This window comes from Sus scrofa, chromosome 9, assembly GCF_000003025.6.
Source record: "Sus scrofa isolate TJ Tabasco breed Duroc chromosome 9, Sscrofa11.1, whole genome shotgun sequence".
Classification (NCBI taxonomy): domain Eukaryota; kingdom Metazoa; phylum Chordata; class Mammalia; order Artiodactyla; family Suidae; genus Sus; species Sus scrofa.
In genome coordinates, this window is record NC_010451.4 from 96,916,611 (window position 1) to 96,941,579 (window position 24,969).

The following is a 24,969-nucleotide window of genomic DNA, read 5'->3' on the forward strand; positions in this document are numbered from 1 at the left end:
CCCATTTCATTGATTTATTCCTGTTCTGTTATTCATTATTGCTCGGCAGACTTGGGATTCCCAATACCAAAGCAATACTCAGTAATGTGAGGAATTAACAGCAGAGCCATTTAATTCCCATCTAGAGCTGCTATCAGTTGTATAATAGATATACATCCTAGTATAAAATACTATAGAAGCATAAAACTTTTTTACTTATGCTACTTACTTTTTTGTTAATTTCTATTTTCAACTTAGCTTAATAGACTGATCATGTGGCAAGTTTTGTTTTGTTTTGTTTTGGCTTCACCCACAGCTTACAGAGACTTCAAGGGCCAGGGACCAAACCCATAGCAAGCCGTATGTCAAGCCATAGCAGTGACAGTGCCAGATCCTTAACCCACTAATCCACTAGGGAACTCTTTCATGTATTTTGTTTGTTTGTTTGTTTGTTTGTTTTGCTTTTTAAAGCCATACGGCATATGGAGGTTCCCAGGCTAGGGATCAAATCGAAGCTACAGCTGCCGGCCTACACCACAGCTCAGGGCAACGCCGGATCCTTAACCCACTGAGCGAGGCCAAGGATTGAACTCGCAACCTCCTGATTCCTAGTTGGATTCGTTTCTACTGTGCCACTATGGGAACTCCGCAGTTTTAATCTTAACTGTAAAATTTCAGGCCTCTAGGTTAGGTTTTCTAATCAACAGTCAATTAAAAACATGCTTCCCCCCCCCAACAAAATTGATTTGAAATAATCATCTGCCCTAGCTCTCTGTATAAGGAAATACTTAAACTGTTGTTTGAGTACTGAGTTCTTAACTAAGATCTGGAGTCATGTGTGAGAAAGCAGTCCATCTCTTGAAATAATGCACCAACATCATTATTTGGTGGCAATGAGAAGAAAGTAGAATAAAAATAGATTGAGACTGGAATAGATTTTAGGGGTCAGTTAGCCCAACTTCATCTTACAAAACTGGATACAAAGAACCAGGAAAGAGAAGAGAGATGTCTAAGGTCACACAGCACATGCATGGTGGCATTAGGATTTGAATCTGTTTCCCTTTTCATTGCATGTGGTTAAAGCATCTTTTGTCACTTTGGAAGGCTCACTGTCTCCCTCTGGGGTAGAACTTCTGTTTTGCCTTCTGTTTTTTCCTTAATCTTGAAGAAATGCCATGATTTAAAGAAGCAAGTGGCATTTTCTGCCTTTATGTAATACTTCTATTTTTATCTCTAATCTGAAATTAATATGCTGAAGATCTTGATTTTATCATTCCAATACTAATAATGATAATTTCTGTTTAACTCCTAAAAAAATGCTTAACAAATGTGAAACATGGTGTATATTCTGGAATTCTTTTTTCATGGATAAAAAATATTGTCTTTTTTCTTTTTTTTTTTTTGGCTGCTCCTGCAACATTCACAAATTCCTGGGCCAGGAATTGAATCCACACCACAGCAGTGACCTGAGCCACAACAGTGACAGAGCCAGATCCTTAACCACTTAGGCCACCAGGGAACTCTGTCATTTTTCAACTGTATGTCTACATAAACTGTATAACATGAAAATATATTGGAAGTTACCCAATTGGGCAAATTGAAAATAAAGATAATATTTCTGGAGTTCCACCATATACGAGACATTGTGTTAAATATGTATAATGCACTATCACATTCAATAGAGGCATCTAATTTCTAAATATTAAAACTGAGTAAAAGAGTAAATTTAGCATATTATTAGTTTATTAGCAATCATACTGAACATTATGGCTATAGAACAAAACATTTGGATCCAAATGTCTTTACTTAAATGCACTTTAATATATATATATAGGAATTTTATGGATTTTTTTAACTTAGTCTGCTTCAAATTCTGTCTTTTTCTGCATACATCTTTTGCCACCAAAGACACATTTCAAGCTAGCAGACTTCTTGTTAAACTAAATTTTTTAACAAAATGTAAAGAAATCCTTCTTAAATTATTGTTTTGGGATCCATAATTCAAACTCATGTGACCATTTAAAGAATAGTTTTATGTAGATCTTATCCAGTGAACAACTTTCACTGGAAATATGGCAAACTATGAAACTTGGATTTTATCCTTGTTTTGTATGACTCATCAATTTTTTCAGTAGCAGGATACTGCTTGAAACTAATGCAGTTGGCTGTATTCTAAAGTCTGGAAAATTGAAATATGAACATCTCCTAAATGCAGTTACTTCCTTTCAGGCGGTTCCGCAGACAAGATGTTCGGCATGGAAATGCAGCTCAGCAGTGCTTTGGACAGCAGTTTGTCGGTAATCCATAGAAAATCAGTTGCCGTGGGTTGCATGGAGTGTGCATTGAGATAAACTGCAAGCTTATTAAAAAGAGTCCTTATTTTCTTTGTGATTGGTATATACTAGAATAATGTTACTGAAAGTATTCTAGGTTTTTCTATGTAGTTAAAATTTTGTGAATTTGGCATATGATTTTTCTTAATTCAGGAGATGTTTTATATACCCATCAAACTTTATTGTTAGACCTCAAAAAGGGACTCCTAGAACAAATATGCTGCATACTTTAGGTGGAGACTTTGTCAAGAGTGATCTAACAAGCATCAAGTCATCTACTAAGCTTTGCCTAGAATGAAGTGAAAAAATTTGACTCTTTAGTAAAATAGAGTAAGCTTAGAGCTGAGATGGATGTTATAGACATGAGTTTCTGCAAAAGGATGGTAAGAGATCCAATCGGTAAAGGAAGAGAAAGTGTCAGCTTTAGGCAAATTCCAGGTAGTCAGACAAGACAGATAAACACCATCCTGACTCTTCAAACCACGGTGGTTGGTGAACAGGCTGTACCCACCAAGAAGCAGCAGGAGGGAGAGGTACCACCACTGGGAGACCAGATGTGCTTATACATGCATCCAGAGACTGTGTAGGATGTAAGCCTTGGAGATCATTGACTAGAAAAAGGTAGGATGTTAGTTTTAGGGAAACTTAAGGGTCAGTTTTGAAGGCAAGGAGAACTCAAGCATAGGAAACAAACCCTGAGATCTAGTTATTGAATCTGACCTTGGTTAAGACAATGGATAAATCCTCTTGCTTTTATTCCCCAGTGCAGTTAGATTACTTGCCTGTTTGCAAATTCAATTTCAAGTTCAGTAACAGTCTTTCTGGGCCAAAATACAGATTATAAGACTACAATCAAAAAGCTCTTGTTCACGAAGTTTTTGGTTCAGTTTCATACTCTTCCTCCTGCAGGAGCCCAGTATGTGGATAAGTGCACTCCATTGTCAAGATATCAATCACACTTGTGTTTATGTAGTGCCGTATCTCCTCAATTTCTGCTTTCTGTGTTTGTTTCTAACCTTGAAGTTTAGTCCTATGCCTTGCTTTGGTTTGGTGCTCTTGATCTCTTGCCTGCTTTTTAAAAATTATTATTTTATTGAAATATAGTTGATTCAGGAGTTCCCTTCCTGGCTCAGCAGTTAATGATACCAACTAGGATCCACAAGGATGCGGGTTCAATCCTTGGCCTTGCTCAGTGGGTCAAGGATCTGTTGTTGCCATGAGCTGTGGTATAGATCACAGACATGACTCAGGTCCCGTGTTACTGCAGCTGTGGTATAGGCTGGCGGCTGCAGCTGTGATATGAGCTGGGAAATTCCATATTCCATGAGTGCGGCCCTAAAAAAGAAAAAAAAAAGAAATATAGTTGATTTACAGTGTTGTGTTAATTTCTATTGTATAGAAAAGTGATTCAACTATATGTACGTATGTCTATATATACATATATGTCTTTATCACTATGTTCTTTTTCATATTCTTTTCCATTCTGGTTTATCATAGGATATTGTATATAGTTCCCCATACTGTACAGTAGGACCTTGTTCTTTATCCACCCTGTATATAGTAGTTTGCACCTGCCAGTCCCAAACTCCCAATCTCTCCCTTCCCTACCCTCTCCTTCTTTTGCCTGCCTTATTAATGGATGATGCCACTGATCTCCTGTGTTTTTAACGGCAATGCACTTTCCTAACGTTCTGAATGTTCCATCCTTTGGAATCAAACTCCCAGTTACTTCTTTCTGTCTCAACTCATAGCCTACTGTGCCTTTATAATCCTAGTTTTTGGTATGCTACTCTTTCTCAATAAATTCTGTAAATGACCTGGCGTAGAAATTAGCAATAAGTAATAAAAGTTATTCACTTATGGCCAACAAGCACATGAAAAGATGCTCAACATCCCTGATTATTAGAGACATGCACATCAAAACTACCATGAGATACCACCTCACACCAGTCACAATGGCCAAAATTAATAAGTCCACAAATAAGAAATGCTGGAGAGGGTGTGGAGAAAAGGGGACCCTCCTGCACTGTTGGTGGGAATGTAAGCTGGTACAGCCACTATGGAAAACGGTATGGAGGTACCTTAGAAATCTATACATAGAACTACCATGTGATCTAGCAATCCCACTCTTGGGCATATATCCAGACAAAACTTTCCTTAAAAAAGACACATGCACCCGTATGTTGATTGCAGCTCTATTCACAATAGCCAAGAGCTGGAAACAACCCAAATGTCTATTGACAGACGATTGGATTAAGAAGAGGTGGTATATATACACAATGGAATGCTACTCAGCCATAAAAAAGAATGAAATAATGCCATTTGCAGCAATATGGATGGAACTAGAGACTCTCATACTGAGTGAAATAAGTCATAAAGAGAAAGACAAATACCATATGATATCACTCATATCTGGAATCTAATATAAGGCACAAAAGAACCTTTCCAGAGAAAAGAAAATCACAGACTTGGAGAATAGACTTGTGGTTGCCCGGGAGGAGGGTGAGAGAGTGGGAGGGATTGGGAACTTGGGGTCAATGGATGCAAACTATTGCTCATGGATTGGATTTATAATGAGATCCTACTGTGTAGCACTGAAAACTATGTCTAGATACTTACAACGCAGCACGACAGTGGGAGAAAAATTATGTACACATCTATGTGTAACTGGGGGGAATAACAATAAAAAAATAAATTAAAAAAATTTATTCACTTTTCTGTAGGGATATAAATAAGGAATCATTTAAAAATATTATTTATGAATAAAATCAAACTCTCAGGGCTGATGTTAAAATTTATTTTACAGGGGATGCTCTGGATAAGACGGAAGAGCGATTGGCCTATGGCATAGAGAACAACAGTACTTTGCTGGAATGTACCCCACGATCTTTACAAGCAAAAGTTATCTGGTTTGTACAGAAAGGACGTGACACAAGAAAAGAGGAGGTAATTCAAAGCTGCACATTCACTCTGTGGTGTCTTGCATATAGTGTGCATATTAGTAAACAGATGATGACTTATTTGGGTACTTAAAAATTAAACAATATGTTGTACTACCTGTCATTTGAGAAATGGGTATTTTGGGAGTTCCCACTGTGTCACTGTGGGTTAAGAATCCAACTTCAGTGGCTTGGATCGCTGTGGGAGTTGTGGTTTCAATCCCTGACTCTGTGCAGTGATCCTGTGCTGGAATTCAATCCCTGGCATGGGAGCTTCCACATAACACAGGTGCAGCCATAACCAAAAAAAAAAGGTATTTTTCTTTTTATTATATTTGACTTATATATGATTGTATATGTATGGATATATGCATATATCTGTATATATGCAAATATTTTAAAATGCATGTATATATAGATTTTTATATACATCTATATATATTATATACATATACATATATAATCAAGTATACACACATATATATGTATAAAATTTGGAATATAGAATTAGATTTTTACTTAGTAGGTATTTATTTCTTCATGATTTTATTGTCATGTTTTCAAAATTATGGTCTCAAATTATATCACCCAAAGCAATGTTTCAGGAAATTAGCAAAATTAAATACCCTTATTGCATACCTCTTAGACACATGGATAATAGAATTAAAACAACAACAGTGCCATTAAACCAATTGATGATAAAGCTGTTAAATGCTTATGTGACATTGTGTCAGGGGTTCCACTGTTGTCTACCAGGAACAAAAGGAAGGCATCAGTAATTTTGTCTTTTTAAGCAAGTTTAGTGGTGGAGATTATATTTCTATAATTATCTAAGTAATGAGAAAGAAATGAGTTGGACTGCTTTTATAAATGGAAGGATAGGCAGCATTTAAAGCATGCACATGGAATAGCCTGGAAGCAATCACTGGGTAGATGAATGCAGGTCTAGTGAGCTGGTAGTGTGGAGGGAGAGGTCAAGGGTGTGAAGCAGTTGAAAGCAGATAGAGCATTGTTGCCGTCCGTGTGGGTTTTGTACTCAATTTTTACAAAAGCGTAATTATAAAATAGAAAGTGGAAGAAAATTTGGTTTTATTAAAGGGAAATAGATTTTGGTGAATATTAGGAAATGGTTCTTAGTAAAGAGAAGGTATTTGGATAAGAGAGAGAAATTCTAGAGACCTACCTTAGGACACAGAGGAGAGCTAATAGGTACTCATCAGATAGGGGTCAGAGAAGGCTCCACCCCATTTTGGCCCCAGAGAGCAAACATTAGTCATTAGAAATCTAAGTGACTGATTCCAACTGTAGAGCATGATGACATTTTATGCCTTTTTGTCCTAGCCTGCTTCAGAAATAAAAATCCAACATGTTTTTGGTCTAGAATCATACAGGACTTTCTGGAAGATGACGAAGCTTATAAATTCCAGGTTCCTGGGTTAAATTATTAGAGAGAAAGGCACCTCAACAAAGACTATTAGAATATAGAAAGGCAATGAGGAAAGGAAAATTATCCTAAATTTTCATGACATCATAAGGATAAACATGTGTTCAAAAATGGTACTAGGTATTGCACTGAAATAAATTGTTGACTGAGTACTAAAGTATTTTCCATTCCACAAACCTGAAATAAAACTGATTTTTACATTCCATCAAACTCACTTGTCAGGAGAAGACCTGGAAATGTTCTATAGTTCCTCTAGTTGAATGGTTTCAGAAGACAGAGAAGTAATTCTTTCATCAGTAGTTTTATGCACTCAGAATGTTCTGTTTCTCATTTGGGACTCACTGTAATCTGTCTCATTTGGAAATCTTTACCAAATCATTTTGACATGCTGCAGCCATCAGTGTTCAACTTTTAAGTTTCTTTTTTCATACTGTTAGTATACTCTACTTCGTTTCCCCCAAAATTGTGTCACTATTTTCAACTACATTCAAGTTTCCCTGATGTATTTACTGATACTTGAAATTTTGAGTTTACTCTCTTTACGAGTTAGGTCATAATTAGAGAGTACTCGGCTTCTATGGACACACATGCACATACACACACACATATATATATGCACACACACATTTATTTATTTACAATCTAAAACAAAACAAAACAAAACACAAAATTGCTGATTTCATCAAAAGCTAAACATGTTATGCTGTGTACATGGAGCTGAGTGACTTTACGTGTGTTTCCTTTCAGAGTTTTTTAGCATCTGCTTAGAGTCTTTTTTAGAGTTTTTGGAGTTTTTAGGGTTTAGAATTTGGACCATTTTTGCATTTATTATGGTTACTATAAGACATGTAAGATCATTTTATTATTAGATCACCATCATAAAGATGTTCAAGTTCAGCTATTCCAATTCTTACCTCATGAGGGAATGCTTTTTAGAGCATCCTTGACAATGGCTATCAGGGCTCATTATGTACACTACAGGCCACAGTCAGATCATAGCCTTTCTAAAAATTTTGATTGTTGTATCCCTTTATTGAACTGAAATATTTGAGTCTGGAATGTGCTCACGAATCCACACTCAACCCTCTTAACTTGTCTGGAAACCGCATCTTCAGGTGGATGACATTTTTTGCTCCAGTGAATCTTTAGAAATGCTCCATAGCCAGATTTCTGGAAAGCCTCTAGCAGTTCACTTATCTAGTTTTCAAACTGGGTTACTGCAGTTCTCTTGAATATGTACTTTATGGTTTCCTGCTTCCTTAAATAACACATATGAAGTGCAATCTGTACATTTTATTAATTCCATAAATGCGTGTGGGAAGGCTAATTTATAAATACTTCATAGGGGAGCATTTTCCCTTGGCTTGATGACCTGATTAATTATGGTGTGTTTCTATTATTATAAAATCCTATGGGAAAGACTTCATACAGGAGACTTGATAGATGAGGCTGCTTTTAAAGTCTGTCTAATGCGTGCAGGAACCGTGGTAGGCACCTTACGTTATTATTCTTGCATCTCACAACTGCACATGAGGCATAATAATCCTCCTCTTATAAATGCAGAAACTTAAACTCAAAGAGGCATAGCTCATAAACAAAGTCAGCGATGGACCCAAGGCTTGAACTCAAGTGTTCCAGGCTCCTGGGCTGAGCTGCTTCACGTTTATGTATCATCCAAGCCATGAGGGATTTGCTATATGCATTTTATAAAATGTACGATTTTATTCTAAAAAATGTATTTATCAATGAGATCATTGAGAAACAGAAAAAATTCCCTGGTTATTCATAGCTAGTAAGGTGATTTCTGATCCAGGTCTCTCAGTGCTTAATGCTGAATGATACCAGCTTCTGAAATCAAAATTCTAAATATAGTTTCACATGCTCTGGGACAAGCATAGAGCAAATGGAAAACTGTTCACGGCAGAGGTTCTGGAATTTGATTTCTGAAAAATGCTCCTGATGTCAAATGTGTGTGTGTGTGTGTGTGTGTGTGTATTTTTTTCTCTCAGGGTTTAGTAGAGCATGCCACTGCAGTATTGGTAACTGAGCACTTCTCCTCATGTTAAAATGTCTGAGAACCTGTCATTAATTTGAAGAGTGCCCAGTTAATCCAGAAATCATTATTATACAACATGTACATCAGTGAATTTCCACTGTCATGTTGCTTTTTTTTAGGATTCTACCCTAGGCCAGGCAGTAGAAGTGGGATTCTCTAGCAAAATAAGTACACTCTATCATTTGAGCTTATCTGGATATGAAACTCAGAGCCCTCTACCTCCTTTTCTTGGGTTTTTAACTGAAATATTGCTTTATTCATTTATTTGAAACATATTTAATGAGCACCTACTATGTCTTGCTTTTGTAAAACTTGTATTCTGGAGAATGGAGAAAGATGGAAGACTTATAACTAAATAAGAATGTTACTTAATGTATCAGGTGCTGATATGGGGGAAATAGAAGAGAGATGATTTGCAGGAAAAGGTTGTAATTTTAAACAGGTGGTCATGGAAGGCCTTGCTGGGAAGTTCACCAACAAAGTGACATTTGGAAATGACTTGAAAGAGGTGAGGTGATAGGCCATGTGACAGTGTTGGAGAAGTGCTTTCTGGACAGTGGGAGCAGCAGAGGTAGAGCCCCTGCCTTATCAGGATGCCACCCAATAAGTTCAAAGAACATTGGAGTGGAGGGTAGTAGCTAGAGGAGAAGGAGCAATAGGGAAACTCATAAACTGAGTCCAAAAGTGAGATCAAAGGTCAGCTCCTGCAGAGATTTGTAGCCCCTACAAAGGGCTTTGGGTTTTTCTCTGAATTAAATAGTAAGATATTGGGTAGTTTTCAGCAGAGCTATGATGTAATTAGTATTTGATTTTAAAAAGATGACTTTGGGTATTTAGAATGTAATGGGGTGGGAATAAAGGTGGAAGCAGGTAATTATTGAGGTGATAGGGACATACATCTTTGTGTTCAATGATACCATGTTAACTGTCAGTGTGCGTTTACTTACAAGGGTCAAAAGATGGGCAAGTGGCTGCCCCATATATGTAATAGTAACTACTTCACATATACTCTTTGGTATTACTGAAAATTGTGAAGGCTGTTCAACATTGCAGATGGAATACATTTCTGGACTTCTGTTCTCCATATTTAAGTATCTAAAATAAGTGTTTTACTTCAGTAAATATTCATTCAGAGCCTATCTTTATAGGTGATGAAGCCTGCAGTCTTTAAGTGAATACCGTAAGGTAAGCAGGTAATTATATTACGTTCATTACAGTGTAGTGTGAAACAATGGAAAAAGAAAATGTTTGTAGAGGTAGCATAATGGAAAATTAGGGGAAAAGTCAAGGCAGAGGTGACATTTGAGTTATGTCTTGATGGATGATGAATGAGTAGAATCTAAATTAGAAAGAGTGGTATAAGCACAAGTGATGGAGATGAGAAATAACACAGTAGGTGTAGACCTGTGACTGTATATAAGGATGCAAAAACAAGCAGATTGGGAGTCTTGCTGTGGCTCAGTGGGATTGATGGTGTCTCTGTAGCACCAGGATGCAGGTTCAATCCCTAGCCCAGCACACAGGGTAAAAGGATCCAGCGTTGCTGTAGCTGTGGCATAGATCTCAACTGTGGCTGCCATCTGATCCCTGCCCCAAAAACTTCATATGCCACAGGGTGGCCAAAAAGGAAAAAAAAAAAAAAAAAAGAACAGATTGATCTAGGAACTATTTCACTTGATTTGTAAGCCAATAAAAACACTACACAAACTGTTTAAACACATTTCTTAAGAAACTGGCTTGCAGACTTGGGGGTTAAGCAAGATGCAATTCCATGTATTTGAATTTATAAATCTCCAAAATAATTGTAGATATTTGGAAAGAAACCCCCACTTGCTAAGGCACATGGTTGGACAAATTGAAGAATTTCTCTATGTATTCCTCTTTCTCTAAAATGCATGAGCACTACGTTTTGAAATAAGTTAATTGAGGAAAAAATATGAATTGATTTGCTTAGGTTTAAATGTTTATTAGCTCACTGTGTATAATTTTCAGTTATTATGACAAAGAAAGCCATAGTTTCTTCAAGATACTCAGAAGATTAGTATAGCTGCTCACATTAATAGGATCATCATCTTGAATGTTTTAAGTTTGGAGTATATTATTTTTAACCTGAAAGTAGTATGGTCTTTGGAACCTTGACAATGACTTAAAGCAGAAGTTGGCAAACTGCAACCTGGGGGCAAATAGGGCCCTCAGCCTCTTTTATACATAAACTTTTATTTGAAAACTGCCACATCCATTTGTTTACCTGGTGTCGTGACTGTTTTCATGCTACAACTGCAAATTTGAGTAGTTATAAGAGACCATGTGACGTACAAAGCTCATCTTTGCTTTATAGCTCTTTACAGGAAATTTGTCAACCTCTGATTAAAGAGCTCAAATGAAAACACATACAAGTGAAACCATTTTAAATATCTCTGTACTTTGGACAAAATACTTTTCTATGAAAAAGAAAGCCCTCATTTTGTGCTGAGCACTCTAATTTCATTGGAATGAGTTTCAACAAAACCAAGCAAAATGAGTATTTTCCTGGAGTATGTTCTTTTGGACTTTAGTCCTTTTCTGACAAAGCCAATGTGTGTTACAGAGACACTCTAAAAGTTGGGTTCTAGAAAGGAGTCGATAAATTCCCAGTGGGGAAATTTGGGGACAGTCCCAAGAGACATAAAATATTCTTTATGCCTGTGCCAAAGTGGTATAAGGCAGGCCAAGAAGCTGCTGGTCCATGAGACTGCCATTATAATGTATCTCTTGTAAGCATAGAAGATTCCTTGTTCCTTGTTGATCCTTCTTTTGGGGATTCTCAGTTTAAGGGAGACTATTTTTGTGTATGTTTGTGTTTCTTAAAAATAAAGTATCAATTTATTCATTGTATAGATTGCTTAAATAATACTCAAATGTGCTTCTTTATTATAGAAAATTCAAGAGAGGATGTAAGTTGACATCAGAACTCCAAATCTTCAATTTGACTTTACTCTCTTTTTTTTTTTTTGCTCTGTGCCAAAAATTATGACTTCTCGACTTTGTCTTCAGACCAGCTGCTGAGTTGAATAAATGCATCAAAGTTATTTAAATACTGTTGAGAAATTTAAGAGACATGGTTAACTTATCAATCAGAAGTTCCTTCTACATATCTTAGAATTCACTGCATATATGCTAAATTTGTAGTCTCAATGAAAGCATAATTTTATTGATGATACAGTGCATTATAGAGACAGTTTCTCAACAGAAAAATAGAGTACACAGATTACATCTTTTAAAGTTGTGGTTGTATTATGTCATTGAAACTAGGAGAATATGATTAAAATCTTTATTCTGTCCTCTTGGTTGTTAGATGACTCATATTTTCTCGACCTTCACCAATGCTAGGTAATCCATGGCAGGGATCAATGACAGCCCTATGTTTACATTTTTGTCTTTATATACATGTTCTGAAAGCATCAGATTTGTTCCATGTGAATATTATTTGTTTTTCTTGTTGTCATAATATTAAAGTGCATGAACTCTTTGCTTCATTTCAAATATCTCTTTAGTAATTTTGATGTTTCTACTTAAGTCTATTAAAATGTGCTCCTTTTTTCTAAACTAACAACTCTTTACAGGTAAATATTTAGAATTTACCTTTTTCAGCCTTGACAAGCATATTTTTATAATGTTATACGCCCCATATTTTAGTTCTGGGGTAATTAGCTGTATAGCTTTTTAATTTCGTTTTGTCTCTTTGCAATGGCAAAGACACATTTCTGTTGTATAAAGGGAGAATATAAAGCAACTTGGTCCTAAGAGTAGAAATGGGTTTAGAGTTTCAGGCAGAACTCTCTTCTGTTACTTTTCCAAGAGAATGCTGAACGTCCTTGAAAACTAAACATTCCTTTTAGATCTATGGAATCAGATATGGAGCTATGTTTTATCCCTCCGAGACCAATCTGACTCTAGACATCTGGTTAAATAAAGCAACATGGTAGTGCAGCAAGCCCATCTACAGGCACTCAGTAGATGCTTAAAAACACCAATTCCTTCATTTTCTAAGTTCTCTTGTTCTAGTGTACATTGTGGTTTTTATCATCTTCTCAAGAATAAGTACACATCTGCTTGATAATATATCAGCTTAGAACTGTATATCCATATCATATTGTTTAAACCCATGGAATGACTTATACTGAACGGGACTTGGACATCTTGTCCTCAGTGAACACTGAGGCATTACTGTAAGGAAACGTATTTATTGCAGTGCTGTTGTTTGGACACCTGCCTCTCATTTTATGAAAACACAGATGAGATTTTTCTCGTACATCAGTGCCAGGAAAAGATATACTTGTCATAAGGAGTGATTTAAAAAAATATATTTTAGAAACATTTGGATCTCAGAATTTATCATATTTTCCTCTTTCCTTTGGTCACTAGGAAATCTAGTGCTGAATTTATACTCCTGAGAGAGTGGCTGCTCAGTACCATATGGTGTTCATTTTGTACTGAAACATCATTTTACTTTCATCCTCTGTCCTCTCCATCCTGACCATCCTGATGTTCTTATCTATAGAAATTTTCAATAAAATACTCTCTTAAACTGTTGCTTCTTTTGAGCAGAATTTCTAAAAGTATATGATTGTAGTATCCTAGAGCATGAATAGATCTTACAGCCAACTTAGTTTCTTCTTTGACATACCAAGATAATTATTATAAACATCTGAGGTTTTTGTCTGTTTTGCTTTTTCTTTCTCGTTTTCGACTTCAGATGCAAATTTTACTTAGTCATACTACTTATTTTGATGGCATGTTGTCGTGATCAGTCCACACAGATCTCCTCTCTTGTTTTACTTTATTTTTCTTGGACCACCTTTCTCCACTTTTATCCTTGCTTCCTCCTTTTTCTTTTTCTCTTTTTTTCTCTTTCTTTCTTACTTCCTTTCCTTCCTTTCTTCTTTCCTTCTTTCTTTTTCTTTTTGACTTTTTAGGGCCATGTTGCACCTGCAGCATATGGAAGTTCCCAGGCCAGGGGTGGAATTGGAACTGCAACTGCCAGCCTATGCCATAGCTATAGCAACGTGGGATCTGAGCTGAATCTGCTACCTACACCACAGTTCACAGCAACATTGGATCCTTAATCCACTAAGAAAGGCCAGGGATCAAACCCACATCCTCATGGATACTAATCGTGTTCATAACCTGCCGAGCCACAATAGGAGGTCCCCTTCCTTCTTTCTCCATATGCATCCACTGTAATGATTGTCATAAGTTCAATACTGTATTTACATATTGAACAAGTATGTAACATTTTAGTATACATTAGCTGTGAAAATAAATGTTTTGTGTTATAGATCTTACTCTGCTTCAACTTCTTAAAACTCAGCACTCTTTTGTCTGGTTTACATTGTGGCTGTGTGTGTCTCTGTTGCATTGTGTCTGACTGCTGTTTATCCCAGGGTGCGCATTCATTGCTCGTAATTGACTCATTCCCCTAAGAGTGGTAATTCCCCACTACTGATATTTAATGATCATCTCTACAGGCAACCCCTTAGAGATCTGGGTGCAAATTTCTACATTATTATCTATCAACATCCTTTATTTCTATAGCTATTGTCAGTTTGCTTTCCGGAATGTCTGCACCATCTGTACTCTCAAAGCAGTTCATGTGAGTTCGCAGTTCCCCCATACCCTCACCTGTATTTGGTGTTTTCTCATTTTTGTCTTTTTTCTGCGTGTAAGGTTTAAATTTGCATTTCTAAAATTACTAGTAAAGTTGAACATTAAATTGTATACTTATTAAACATTTGAGTTTCTCCTCTGAATTGCCTGTTTAAATGCTTTTTCCATTTTCTCTTTTATTTCTCTTTGTTGACATTCAAGAGTTCTTTGCGGAGTTCAGGTCACAGTGCAGCGGAAATGAATCCAACTAGGAACCATGAGGTTGAGGGTTCAATTCCTGGCCTTACTCAGTGGGTTAAGGATCTGGTGTTGCTGTGAGCTGTAGTGTAGGTTGCAGATGTGCCTCGGATCTGGTGTTGCTGTGGCTGTGGTGTAGGTCGGCAGCTGTAGCTCTGATTAAACCCCTAGCCTGGGAACCTCTATATGCCATGGGTGTGGCCCTAAAAAGATAAAAAGACAAAAAAAAAAAAAAGAGTGTTTTGCATCTTCTGTGCACCTTAATACATTCTTGAATATAAATATTCCAAACTTCTTTGATGTGGTTGATATTTCAAATAGAACATTTTTTCAGAGTATAGAGTTTTTATTTATGATAACTTCCTTCTCAGCATCTTCCTGTATTTGATAAAATCTTTGCACATTTGGATCTTTAATCAAAAGTATATATACAACATTATTTGTTCTCTATATAGTGTGATAGGTTTCCCCAGATGAGCTCTTAAGTAATTGCTCCTGTCTCTTTTGGGGAATTATCTCTATCATATACCGAGTTCACATTGGAAAGTGTTTTTAATAAAAGTAAAATTTTTATACTGTCATATATGGCATATTTTCTGTAAGTCAAACAAAATTTTTTGTATTGAAGGTGGACCAGATTAAAAAAACAAACATATAAATTGTTGGTCTTCATTTCTCGACTAAAATTGATATCATTGTTAAATGTATTCTGAACTAAACCAATTCAAGACTGTGTCTCTCTATTTCCTATAAAAATTGTGGAACCATATGGTTGAGACACATGGAAATCACTGCTTCTTCCTGACCAGCTACCAGATGTGCAGGGTTCTTTGTTCAATTACTTTTTTTTATTTGACATTATAAACATACTGAATCAATCTTTATAGCTCCAGAATATTAAAACCATTTTCAGTCAGAAATTTTGGATTTTTGTAGATTGCCTATAAGAATATTTGATAAAATGATGTATTACGTACTGTCTTCTAGACCAGGGAAATCTGGTCTGCAGACAGCACAGCTGGCTGAAAACAATTCTGTAATCAAGATTTGATGCTGAAGGTACCCATGTTAACTAAAGTATAAAGATTAAATCGTGGAAGGACTTCAAATACAAATTTCTAAGTTTTTTTTTTTATTTGTAGGCATTCATGGGCCAATGAAGATGCATTTAACTTTCAAAGCAATTTAACCTACATAGTGTACAGCTGTCCAGACTCCAGAGTTAAAATATATTTTATTTCGGAAATTCTGATTCACTGTACCCAGGAGGGGAGACCAAAATTCAGAGATAGGCACTATATATAACAGGCAAGATACATGATGTAGGAGAGTTCTCACCATAATTGTTGTGCTTCCATATTTTTGAATCAGTCTGGGCTTAATATATACACAGTACACTGTTTCCCCAACTTGGGTTTCTGATTATGAAAGAAACACCTGCTTTTTATACCAGACTCGAAAACATAAAAAGACCAAGATAGTACTTCTCATCCAGTGCCGAAGGATTTGTATTTATTTCTATATTTTGCTTTTTGTTTTATGTTAAACCACTTTTTATAAACTGCTTGTTATATGCAAGAAACTAGGCTGGCTGACTCTCCTGTTGTTTCAAGTATTAGTCACTCTCACAGGAGGTATGGTAGGGAGTGAATGAAGGAATATAATCATGATGATATTCATATGCAAGTTCCTTTCAGGGAAAGGAAATATTCTAGAATAGTTTTTCCCATGTATCTGTGGCACACAGCCCTCTTCTTTAATTAGTTACTAACTGCCCCCCAAATCATGCTTGCTTCCTCTCTATCCAAATTATTACTGAATGTACCTCGTGAAAGTGAATAGCTTTTGAGTAGAGGTTTCCTAGTCTGCCCCATTGCTTTGCAGGTTTGTACACTATGAACTTTTTTATATAGCATTCTTCCATCTCACTGTGCTCTGAGCACTTTATTCCTTGTGGAATATTCAGAATGATTAGAAGATAGACATTGCCCTTATGAAACTTAAAACATGGTTCAAGAGATGAAACTGGTATGGAAAAATAATTTGAAAAAGGATGAAAAATACCAGCTTGTGTGCTGCAAATGTGAATGTTATTGAGTTAAAAAAAAAAAAAAAAAAGAGGCAAAAACCCTTCATGGGCTGTAAAGAAACATCCGTTTAAGAAGTGAAGGTTTACCTGGTAGCATGGCCAAGTGTCTAAGGTGCTGCATTTAAGAGGTTAAAGTTTAAGCCTGGAAGGAAATTTTTTTTTAATGGATGAGTGGATGCTAGAAAGGAGTTCAGCTCATGGAAAGAAAGACTAAGACCAGAATAAGACGTAGACATGGAAATAAGTTGGCAGTACAGGGGCCAAGAGCAGTAGGCATTGTGAGGAGGAAGATTTGAATCTGAGATTTTATAGGTTTCTCCCCCAACCACGCACCTGCTCTTAAAAGTGTAGCATTTTCTAATGCTGCTCTCATAACTTAGAATATTTATTAAACAGTCACTAGAATGAAAGAAGAAATGCATTTTTGATGCTTGTGGCTTTATTCAAATACTGAATGAAAATATAAACAAATATATGCACCATTTAAATGCCTATTAAATACCATGATTTTTTTCCACTGAAACAAGGTATCCTCATGAACATGTTATGGGATGGGAACTACCACATGTGAGTGTGTATGTGTGTGTAAAACATCTATCCATAGCACCGTGTGCCATGTGATGACTCATGCCCCTCCCACTGTATCCCAAGTGACTTCAAAAATTTTATGTACAGTACAACATAGAAATTTGGTATTCATTTGGCTGAAATGTCTCATTAACATATTAAATCCATGTTTGTTCTCAGAAGCTGGAAACTGTTAAAACTATGCAAATGGTTTAGGATCTAGGATAAACACAAACTCTGATAATGAGGTTGATCTTCCACATGATGCCAAGTAGAGTTTATGAATTTATATTGTTTTCATGAAGGTAAACACACAAAGAAATCCTTCTAGAATGCTCAGTCATCTCCAGAAATGCACCTCTTTCCACCAGCCCTAGTGAGAAACACAACACTGCGCTGTATGGGGCATGGAGACTTAGAAAGACAGAATCTGGTTAATTGAGTGATTCTCACCTGCTCAGATAAACAACATAGTCTGAATAAGTTCTCAATCAGGAGCATGAGATAAAAGGAATCATCTTTGAAGAGTATTAGTCTTCAAAGGGGGGTGATATCAGTTAATAGAAAATGTCCTAAAGATGGTTGTTATATATTTGCAGGTAGTGTCACAGGCTCAGGTGTCTAAAAGTTAACAGGTGAAATGATGGTATTAAGGAAACGAAGATACTTAGACACTGGAATAAAGGGAGCCTGTTTGAAGACAGGAGATTTAGTTCAGCCTTTTGGGATGAAGAGGTGCCAGTGTGGGAATCTCTCTAAGCAAAGACAAGAGCATAGGTCCTAAAGCAGAATCAAGTTGGGTTTGAAAGCAGGAACAGAAAGATTTGAGGGGTGCCTGCAGTAACACAAGGTCAAAAAGTCATGAAGTATGAGAGTCTGACATGTAGCAAAAATAGGGAAATGGAATGGATGTTTCTGCCAGTCACCGGTGAAGAAATGTTGATGGGAACTTGGTGTATTGGATGTGCAGGCAGAAAAATGATAGTGAAGTATACAATGACCAGCAGTGGAGGAGAGGGTGACTACAAGGATAATGATGTAACTGCCCAAAATAGGGAAGTTAATAAATGGGAGCAGAGTCCAATTTGAGGGAAAGGCATTGAATTGCAGTTAAAGAAGAATCATATACATGAGTCTTGGTCAGTGTTTTATAATGAATAAGAGATACAAGACAATGGATTATCTATGTGTAAGACACACTATCTTAGAGAACCTAATTGAATTGAGAAAGTAGAAGAATTATCAATGGATGCAAATAAAACATGAAGTCAGGGAGGGACAGAGGATTGACTGTGCCTTCAAAGGAATGAAAAATCCACAGGAAAGACCAAGAAGGAGCCAAGAAGAGCCCCAATGTAATGGCATGTAATACACGGAAAAGAAAGACGTTTAAGGAGGTGTCCAGTGCAGCCACAAGTGTAAAAACAGCGGAGGATGTGCTAAGAGTCAAGATCGTCTTAGGCATAGTGTGGTGGATTTATGGAAAATGCTAGTGGTGAAGAGTGCCCAGAAGCCCAGGGAAATGGACAGAGTGGCACAGAATCCTAACTCCTTAAGAGTTATTTGCTGTGGCAGGTGTCAAGGATATGTTCTCAGCAAAACCAACCAACAAATCACAGATTGTTTCTATGTGGTGAGGATGGCTTGGTTGAGGGCTCTCACTGATTCGTCATGGGAGAACTTCCTGAGGTAAGGCCATCCAGTTCTGTCCATCAGGGCATGGTCCTGCCACGTTGAGGAATTTCCTGTGAAGGATTTTTATCACCTAACTGTGTCACTCTGAAGCTGCTTAATAATTTACCTTACATACCCTGCGGGAGCCTTGAAATTGATCAACATCCCTATTTGGCACACAATCTCTTTCTGCACCACTAATGCCATTTGCCACATTATTACTACACAGAAGTAACCACATGTGAGTAATCCCATTGCAACTTCGGATGGGCTCGAATTGATTAAGGCTTGGGAGAGCTGAGCCTGGCAGGTCTTCCCCAGACTTACCTTTGGGACAGAAAACATGCTTGTGGTAATGGCCTTTCCTGCCAAAGTGGTGTGCTTGTGACATCTTTATACGCCCCTCTTGTACTGGCAAAGGTGAATGGGGCTTTTGTTCTGTATTCTCAAAGGGGAAATCAGCCAGTGTGGAGTGCCAATTACCTTTATTCCATCATGATGGGACCCTAGGCTGCATGAAAACAAATACTACTTTGTTTTCAGCTAAAGGAACAGACAGGCATACCTCATTTCATTGCACTTTGCTTTATCACTCTTCACAGACACAGTGGTATTTACCATTTGAGGGTCATGGCAGTCCCACTTTGAGCAAGTCTATTGGAGCTATTTTTCCAGCAGTATGTGCTTGCTTTAGGTCTTTGTCTCATGGTTTCACATATCACAATATTTCAAAATTTTTCATTATTATATTTGTTATGGTGATCTGTGATCAGTGATCTCTGCTGTTACCATTGCAAAAAAAAAATGCAACCTGTTAAAAGCTCAGATGATGGTTAGCATATTTTAGCAATTAGTATTTTTAGTTAAGGTATACATGTTGTTTTTGAGACATAAGCTGTTGCACACTTAATAGACCACAGTATAGTATAAACATAATGTTTAAATGCACTGGGAAACCAAAAATTTGTATGACTTGTTTTATTGCGATATGTACTTTATTGCGGTAGTCCAGAACCAAACTCACGACATCTCCAAGGTGTTCCTGGATATAGGAAAGCTGGAGGTCAGTATTGATAGCACCCCGCAAGGTCTTCTCACCTGTGTTATTTTATTAACTTCACAGCAATCCTTCAAGTTACAGTAGGATTATTACTTCTATTTTTACAAAGAAAACTAAGATAGAAAATACGCATAAATATCCTCGTTCACCCATTTAGTAGACAGTGCTGTCAGTACTTGAATCTAGCTCTGTCTAGTGTCAAGTCATACACTCACTAGTACAATTATTGGTGATAAAATGAGTTATGAATTAAAAGCCTTATTGTGCTCTTCTTGAATTACAATGATTTATTTGCAGACGTGCATAAGTTATTCTGTTACAAACATGACAAGGACATATTTGAATTCTGAAGGTAAAAGCAGACTTAATATTTACTAGACTGTGAAGTCCTTCACAGTAGAATCTGGGTTTTACTTGTTTATATTTTAATCACTGTTAAATGGACAGCCTGATAGAAAGGTAAGAAATGCTCGCCAAATTAATGAATGGATATAATTTTTTTTGTAAGGAGAGATAGGGTAGGTATCCCAGCTCCCTAATCATGGGTCCTTGTAGATACACTGATCATTTTGATTGGGGAACCATAGAGCCCCTGAGCTAAGTATGTGAGAAATGGGATTTGTTCTGGCCATAACCAAAGAAATTAAATTTGGCACATCTTCATTTCACTCTAATTTAGAGTGCTATGCTGTACTAGATTTTTTTTTCTAATGATTAATTGAAATCATTAGGAAGAAAGCTCTCTCACTTTGCTCTTAACAATATTGCTATAGATTGACCTCAAAGTCATTAGTATGAAGTGATCTCAGTATAAGCAAGTTCAGGATACACACAGACACCTAGTTTTAATTACTTAGCCTCTTTCCCTTTCATATATATATATATATTCTCTTTATATTTATTTAGAATATATTTATACTTTATAATATGCATTTATAAATACAAAATGAAATATAATATTTAAATAATTGTTATATGTTTATATAAATGTATGATATAGTTAATGCATTCTTTATATTATGTAATGTGTACATAATATGATTAATGTACATGACATTCAGTGTTTCACAGTGTGATAACAAAAATGAGAAAACTCAAAATAGATAGTGGGAAGGGTTCTAGGTTGGTGCTCTTTTCTCCTGGATGATACTTGAGAGCCACTGCTTTTCTTGTTCTTGCAGGTGAAGACAGATGACAGAGTGGTTAAGATGGACCTTGGTTTACTCTTCCTGCGGATAAGCAAAATGGATGCCGGGACCTATTTTTGCCAGACGGTAGAGCATAGTTTTGTCCATACAATCCGTAAAATCACCCTGGAGGTGGTGGAGGAGGAACGAGTAGAAGAAATGTTCAACAAAGAATACGAAGAGGACGGAACTCACAAGCTGCCTTGTCCCGCCCGGATCAGCGTTCCCCGGGGAACCAAGCCATGGTACAAGGAATTCTTGCAGCTTATTGGTTATAGCAACTTCCAGAGAGTGGAAGAATACTGTGAAAAGGTATGGTGCACGGATAAGAAGAGAAAAAAGCTGAAAATGTCCCCTTCCAAGTGGAAATATGCCAACCCACAGGAAAAGAAGCTCCGTCCAAAAGCCGAGCACTATCGCCTGCCCAGGCACGCGCTAGACTCCTGATGGGGCCAAACCATCTACTGGCTTCTGAAGAGTTTATATTTAGAACCTTAAAGAGAGAGAGAGAGAGAGAAACCACCCACCCTCTTTGCATTACTTAAAAGAGATTTCTGTAATACAGAAATGACTATAATGGCATTATGATAAATTATTCTACATAATTCATTTGACTGGTTAAACCTCACAGAAAATTAATTTTTTTTTAAAAAATAAGTGTATTACTCAATGATTTCACATTATATTTATCAATAAGTGACCATAGCTGTAGTTTTGAGTCCTTGGCTGCTGTTCCTTGGCAAGTATTATTTTACCCATGGAAAATTAAGATTATAGCAATATTGATGAGAAATTAGAATCTTTCATAACCATGGAAAAACACATGGTGATTATGGCTTAGTCTTTTTAAATCTTGCCTTTCCACCACGGTGTACAATATGTAGAATATGAGATACTCTAACACTCTCCTGTGAACGTCTGTACCTTTTAAGAATTATCATATTGGTGTTGTCTAAGCCACAAGTTTTACAAAGCAGGTGTGTTGTAATTATTGTAAACCATGAAAGAGAAATTGTGGTTACTTTGAGGCTTGTCCTTTTCTTAAAACATTCATTAAGCCACGATCACAGTAGTTCTGTTTCATGATAAAAATGCAGGTTTTTCAGTTTCACTCCAGTGCAGAGAGAATGAAGTTAACTTCGCAGAGAAAGAGCAGAGGGATGTCCAAACAGATGGAGTGACAGAACTCTAACTGAAAACATTTTTGCTGCCCTCTTGTGGTAGAAAAGGTAAATTCTCATATCTTTTTTAAATTCTAAAGATTGTCCAGTGAAGATTTGAAAGCAGTTTCTCAGTAAATATATCGTGATCATTTTCAGAAAAAAAAATTAATTGAAGTAAAAATGTGCTAATGCTTATGTCATGTTTTAAGGTGCAGATAATATGTTTATGAATATTTATAACCTCACAAGCCAAAAACGAGATGCAATAGCACTAAAGCTCTATTAAAAATTAAATGTTATGCCTTCTAAATAATATTCCCTGGGATCAAAAAAAAAAGACTTTTCAGAAAGATATTTTATTATTTAAAAAATTAAATCATTTTGGCTTTTGATATCAAATTTTCCTATTTTATATTAACAAATAAGAAAATTGGTTCATGAGGCTCACTTAACTATGAAGCATTTGGAGCATGATTACTTTCTCATAAATATTATCAGTTTTTATTTTTGAGAATGCTTATTTCCTGAAATCTTTCCTTCTATTTTATTTAGCTGTAACTATCTAAAATATGAGATTGAGAATTTTTATTTAAATAAAAACTAAGTGCAAGTGAATTACACAGGAAAACAATACAATTATGAATATTTAAATGTTAAATTTGGATAATATTCATTTCATTTTTAAAATTGGCTTATAGGCATACAATTACAAAAGTTAAAGTGTTGATAACTTGTGATGGTTTGTAGTTTCATTCAAAAGTTAACAAATTTGAGAAGATTTGGAAAGTTTGTTCCATAAGCTGCCAGGTTCTGAAAGTTCTAAAGATACAAATATGTTGGAAATTAACAATCTCTAAAAAAAATGCAGTTGCTGTTTACCTAAAAATCCACTGGAGGTCATTGCTGCCTACCAATATTAACTGAAAACAGCATGTATTTCAGTAAAAGCCTGCCTGGTGTGGGGAAATAAAACTATAACCCCAAATCACAGGGTCCTTAGCAAAGTTGATGTCTGAAATAGATTTGGAGATGTGTTAACTAGGAAGATTACAATTTAACTGGATCTTACTTTATGATTTGTGAGGTCTCTTCCGTGTCTAACATTCTACATTACTGATTTTTTCTTTTGTGTTTTTCACTGAATATTTCAGTGCAATGCTGTCAGCTTAGAAAAACAGGGATTAAAAATAGAAGTGAACATTAATGAGAGCTCTAGAAAAAAAAGAGAACAGGAAGTCTTTGCCTGCTTACTAAGTGGCAATTCCATACATATTTTAGAGTTTTTTCCTTCCTAAATTAGTTCAGTACTTAGGATGTTTTTATCGAGTGTTAAATATTTGCTATAGGGTGTAGGGTTTTGTAAATTTTCATAGTGATTATGAACATTGTAAAATTTGTAAAATACAGTAAGTTGTTTTGAGTGTTGGTGTTGAAGCATGAAACAAACGCAGCAGTTGTTATCCTTAAAATGGATTATCTTCAGCCTGACAAATAAATTTAAGACATTACCTAGCATTGTATAGTTGTTGAGGTCCCAGGAGAAAGTACCACAGTCATGATGACAATAAGGAGTCAGTGTTCTTTTTCTTAGAGCAGAATATCACACTGCGTTACTTCTTCAAAAGCAGTGCTTATTTTTCACGCCAGCTGTTACATTTGAATCAGATATAAATAAGAGATTTTCCATGAACACTTTTGATCATAGTGTGTTATTTAAGCTGGTATGTTTATTTTATTTTTCTTGGGAAAATAGCATTATATTTTGGCTTTCATTAAAAATTGAATGTGTTTTGTTTGTGTTTAAATGGCTTAGTTATAAGCTGGAGGGCTATACTGAGGTATTTTTGTCTCTATGGCTTCTCTGTTATTTGCTTGCCTGCATCCATAACAGCATGTGTCATATTTTTTCTTCTCACTGATAAGCCATGAGACATTATCATCTGGTAGCAAGCTGCAAAGACCATTGACACATGTCTCTTCGACTGTCAACATGGATCTGCCACTATACATTGCATAATTTGTACCATTATGTATAATTTTTATTTAGTTCAACTTAAATGATAAAGAAATAAATATTTGCTAAACCCTTATGTGCTGTCTGAGGTGTGTTTTCTAAGTTTTTGTCATTTGAATTTCGTTTCATAATATATTGAGCCTAAATGTAAACGTCCAAAGCTAGTGCTGATTTTTAAGGAGTTAGGAAGGAATTCAGTTCACTTTCCTTTCAAATGTATAAGTCAACTTTCTTAAGAAGGAAGGAGGTCATTCATCTCATTACCTTGCCGCAGTTGGCTTGATTTATGCCACACCGTGTTTCATGCTGCATCATGTTTCTAGGACCAGTAGCCGGAAATGCCTTTCAAAGCTACATCATTCAGGTAAGAGATATGGAAAAATGGGTGCTTTTAAAATGGTAACTAGTTGGATGGTTACAATTTTTGCAAGACTTGACTTCTATCTTAATGCATCTGAATTTTTGTTTTCTGTAATAATTGTATAAGAACTTGGGAGGGGTCATTTATATGAGGTTAAATGTTAAATCACTCCTTTTGGGAGCTTTCTTTACAAGGCAAATTTTATTATATTCGGTAATTA

At 36.1% G+C, this 24,969-nt stretch overlaps 1 protein-coding gene across 2 annotated transcripts in view; it reads left to right on the top strand.

The window, feature by feature from the left end:
• The window catches only part of SEMA3E (semaphorin 3E), a 258,897-nt gene extending 234,433 nt beyond the window's left edge, over nt 1-24,464 (top strand). The window contains exons 15-18 of one of the 2 annotated variants that reach the window (XM_013979781.2): nt 2,209-2,276; nt 5,119-5,258; nt 9,900-9,936; nt 11,668-12,210. In XM_013979781.2, coding sequence (XP_013835235.1) covers nt 2,209-2,276; nt 5,119-5,258; nt 9,900-9,926 — 235 coding nt within the window. In that variant the 3' untranslated portion in view covers nt 9,927-9,936; nt 11,668-12,210. Of the gene's footprint in view, nt 1-2,208; nt 2,277-5,118; nt 5,259-9,899; nt 9,937-11,667; nt 12,211-21,205 lie in introns of those variants that run through there. The other variant, XM_003130220.6, reaches the window with a different exon arrangement.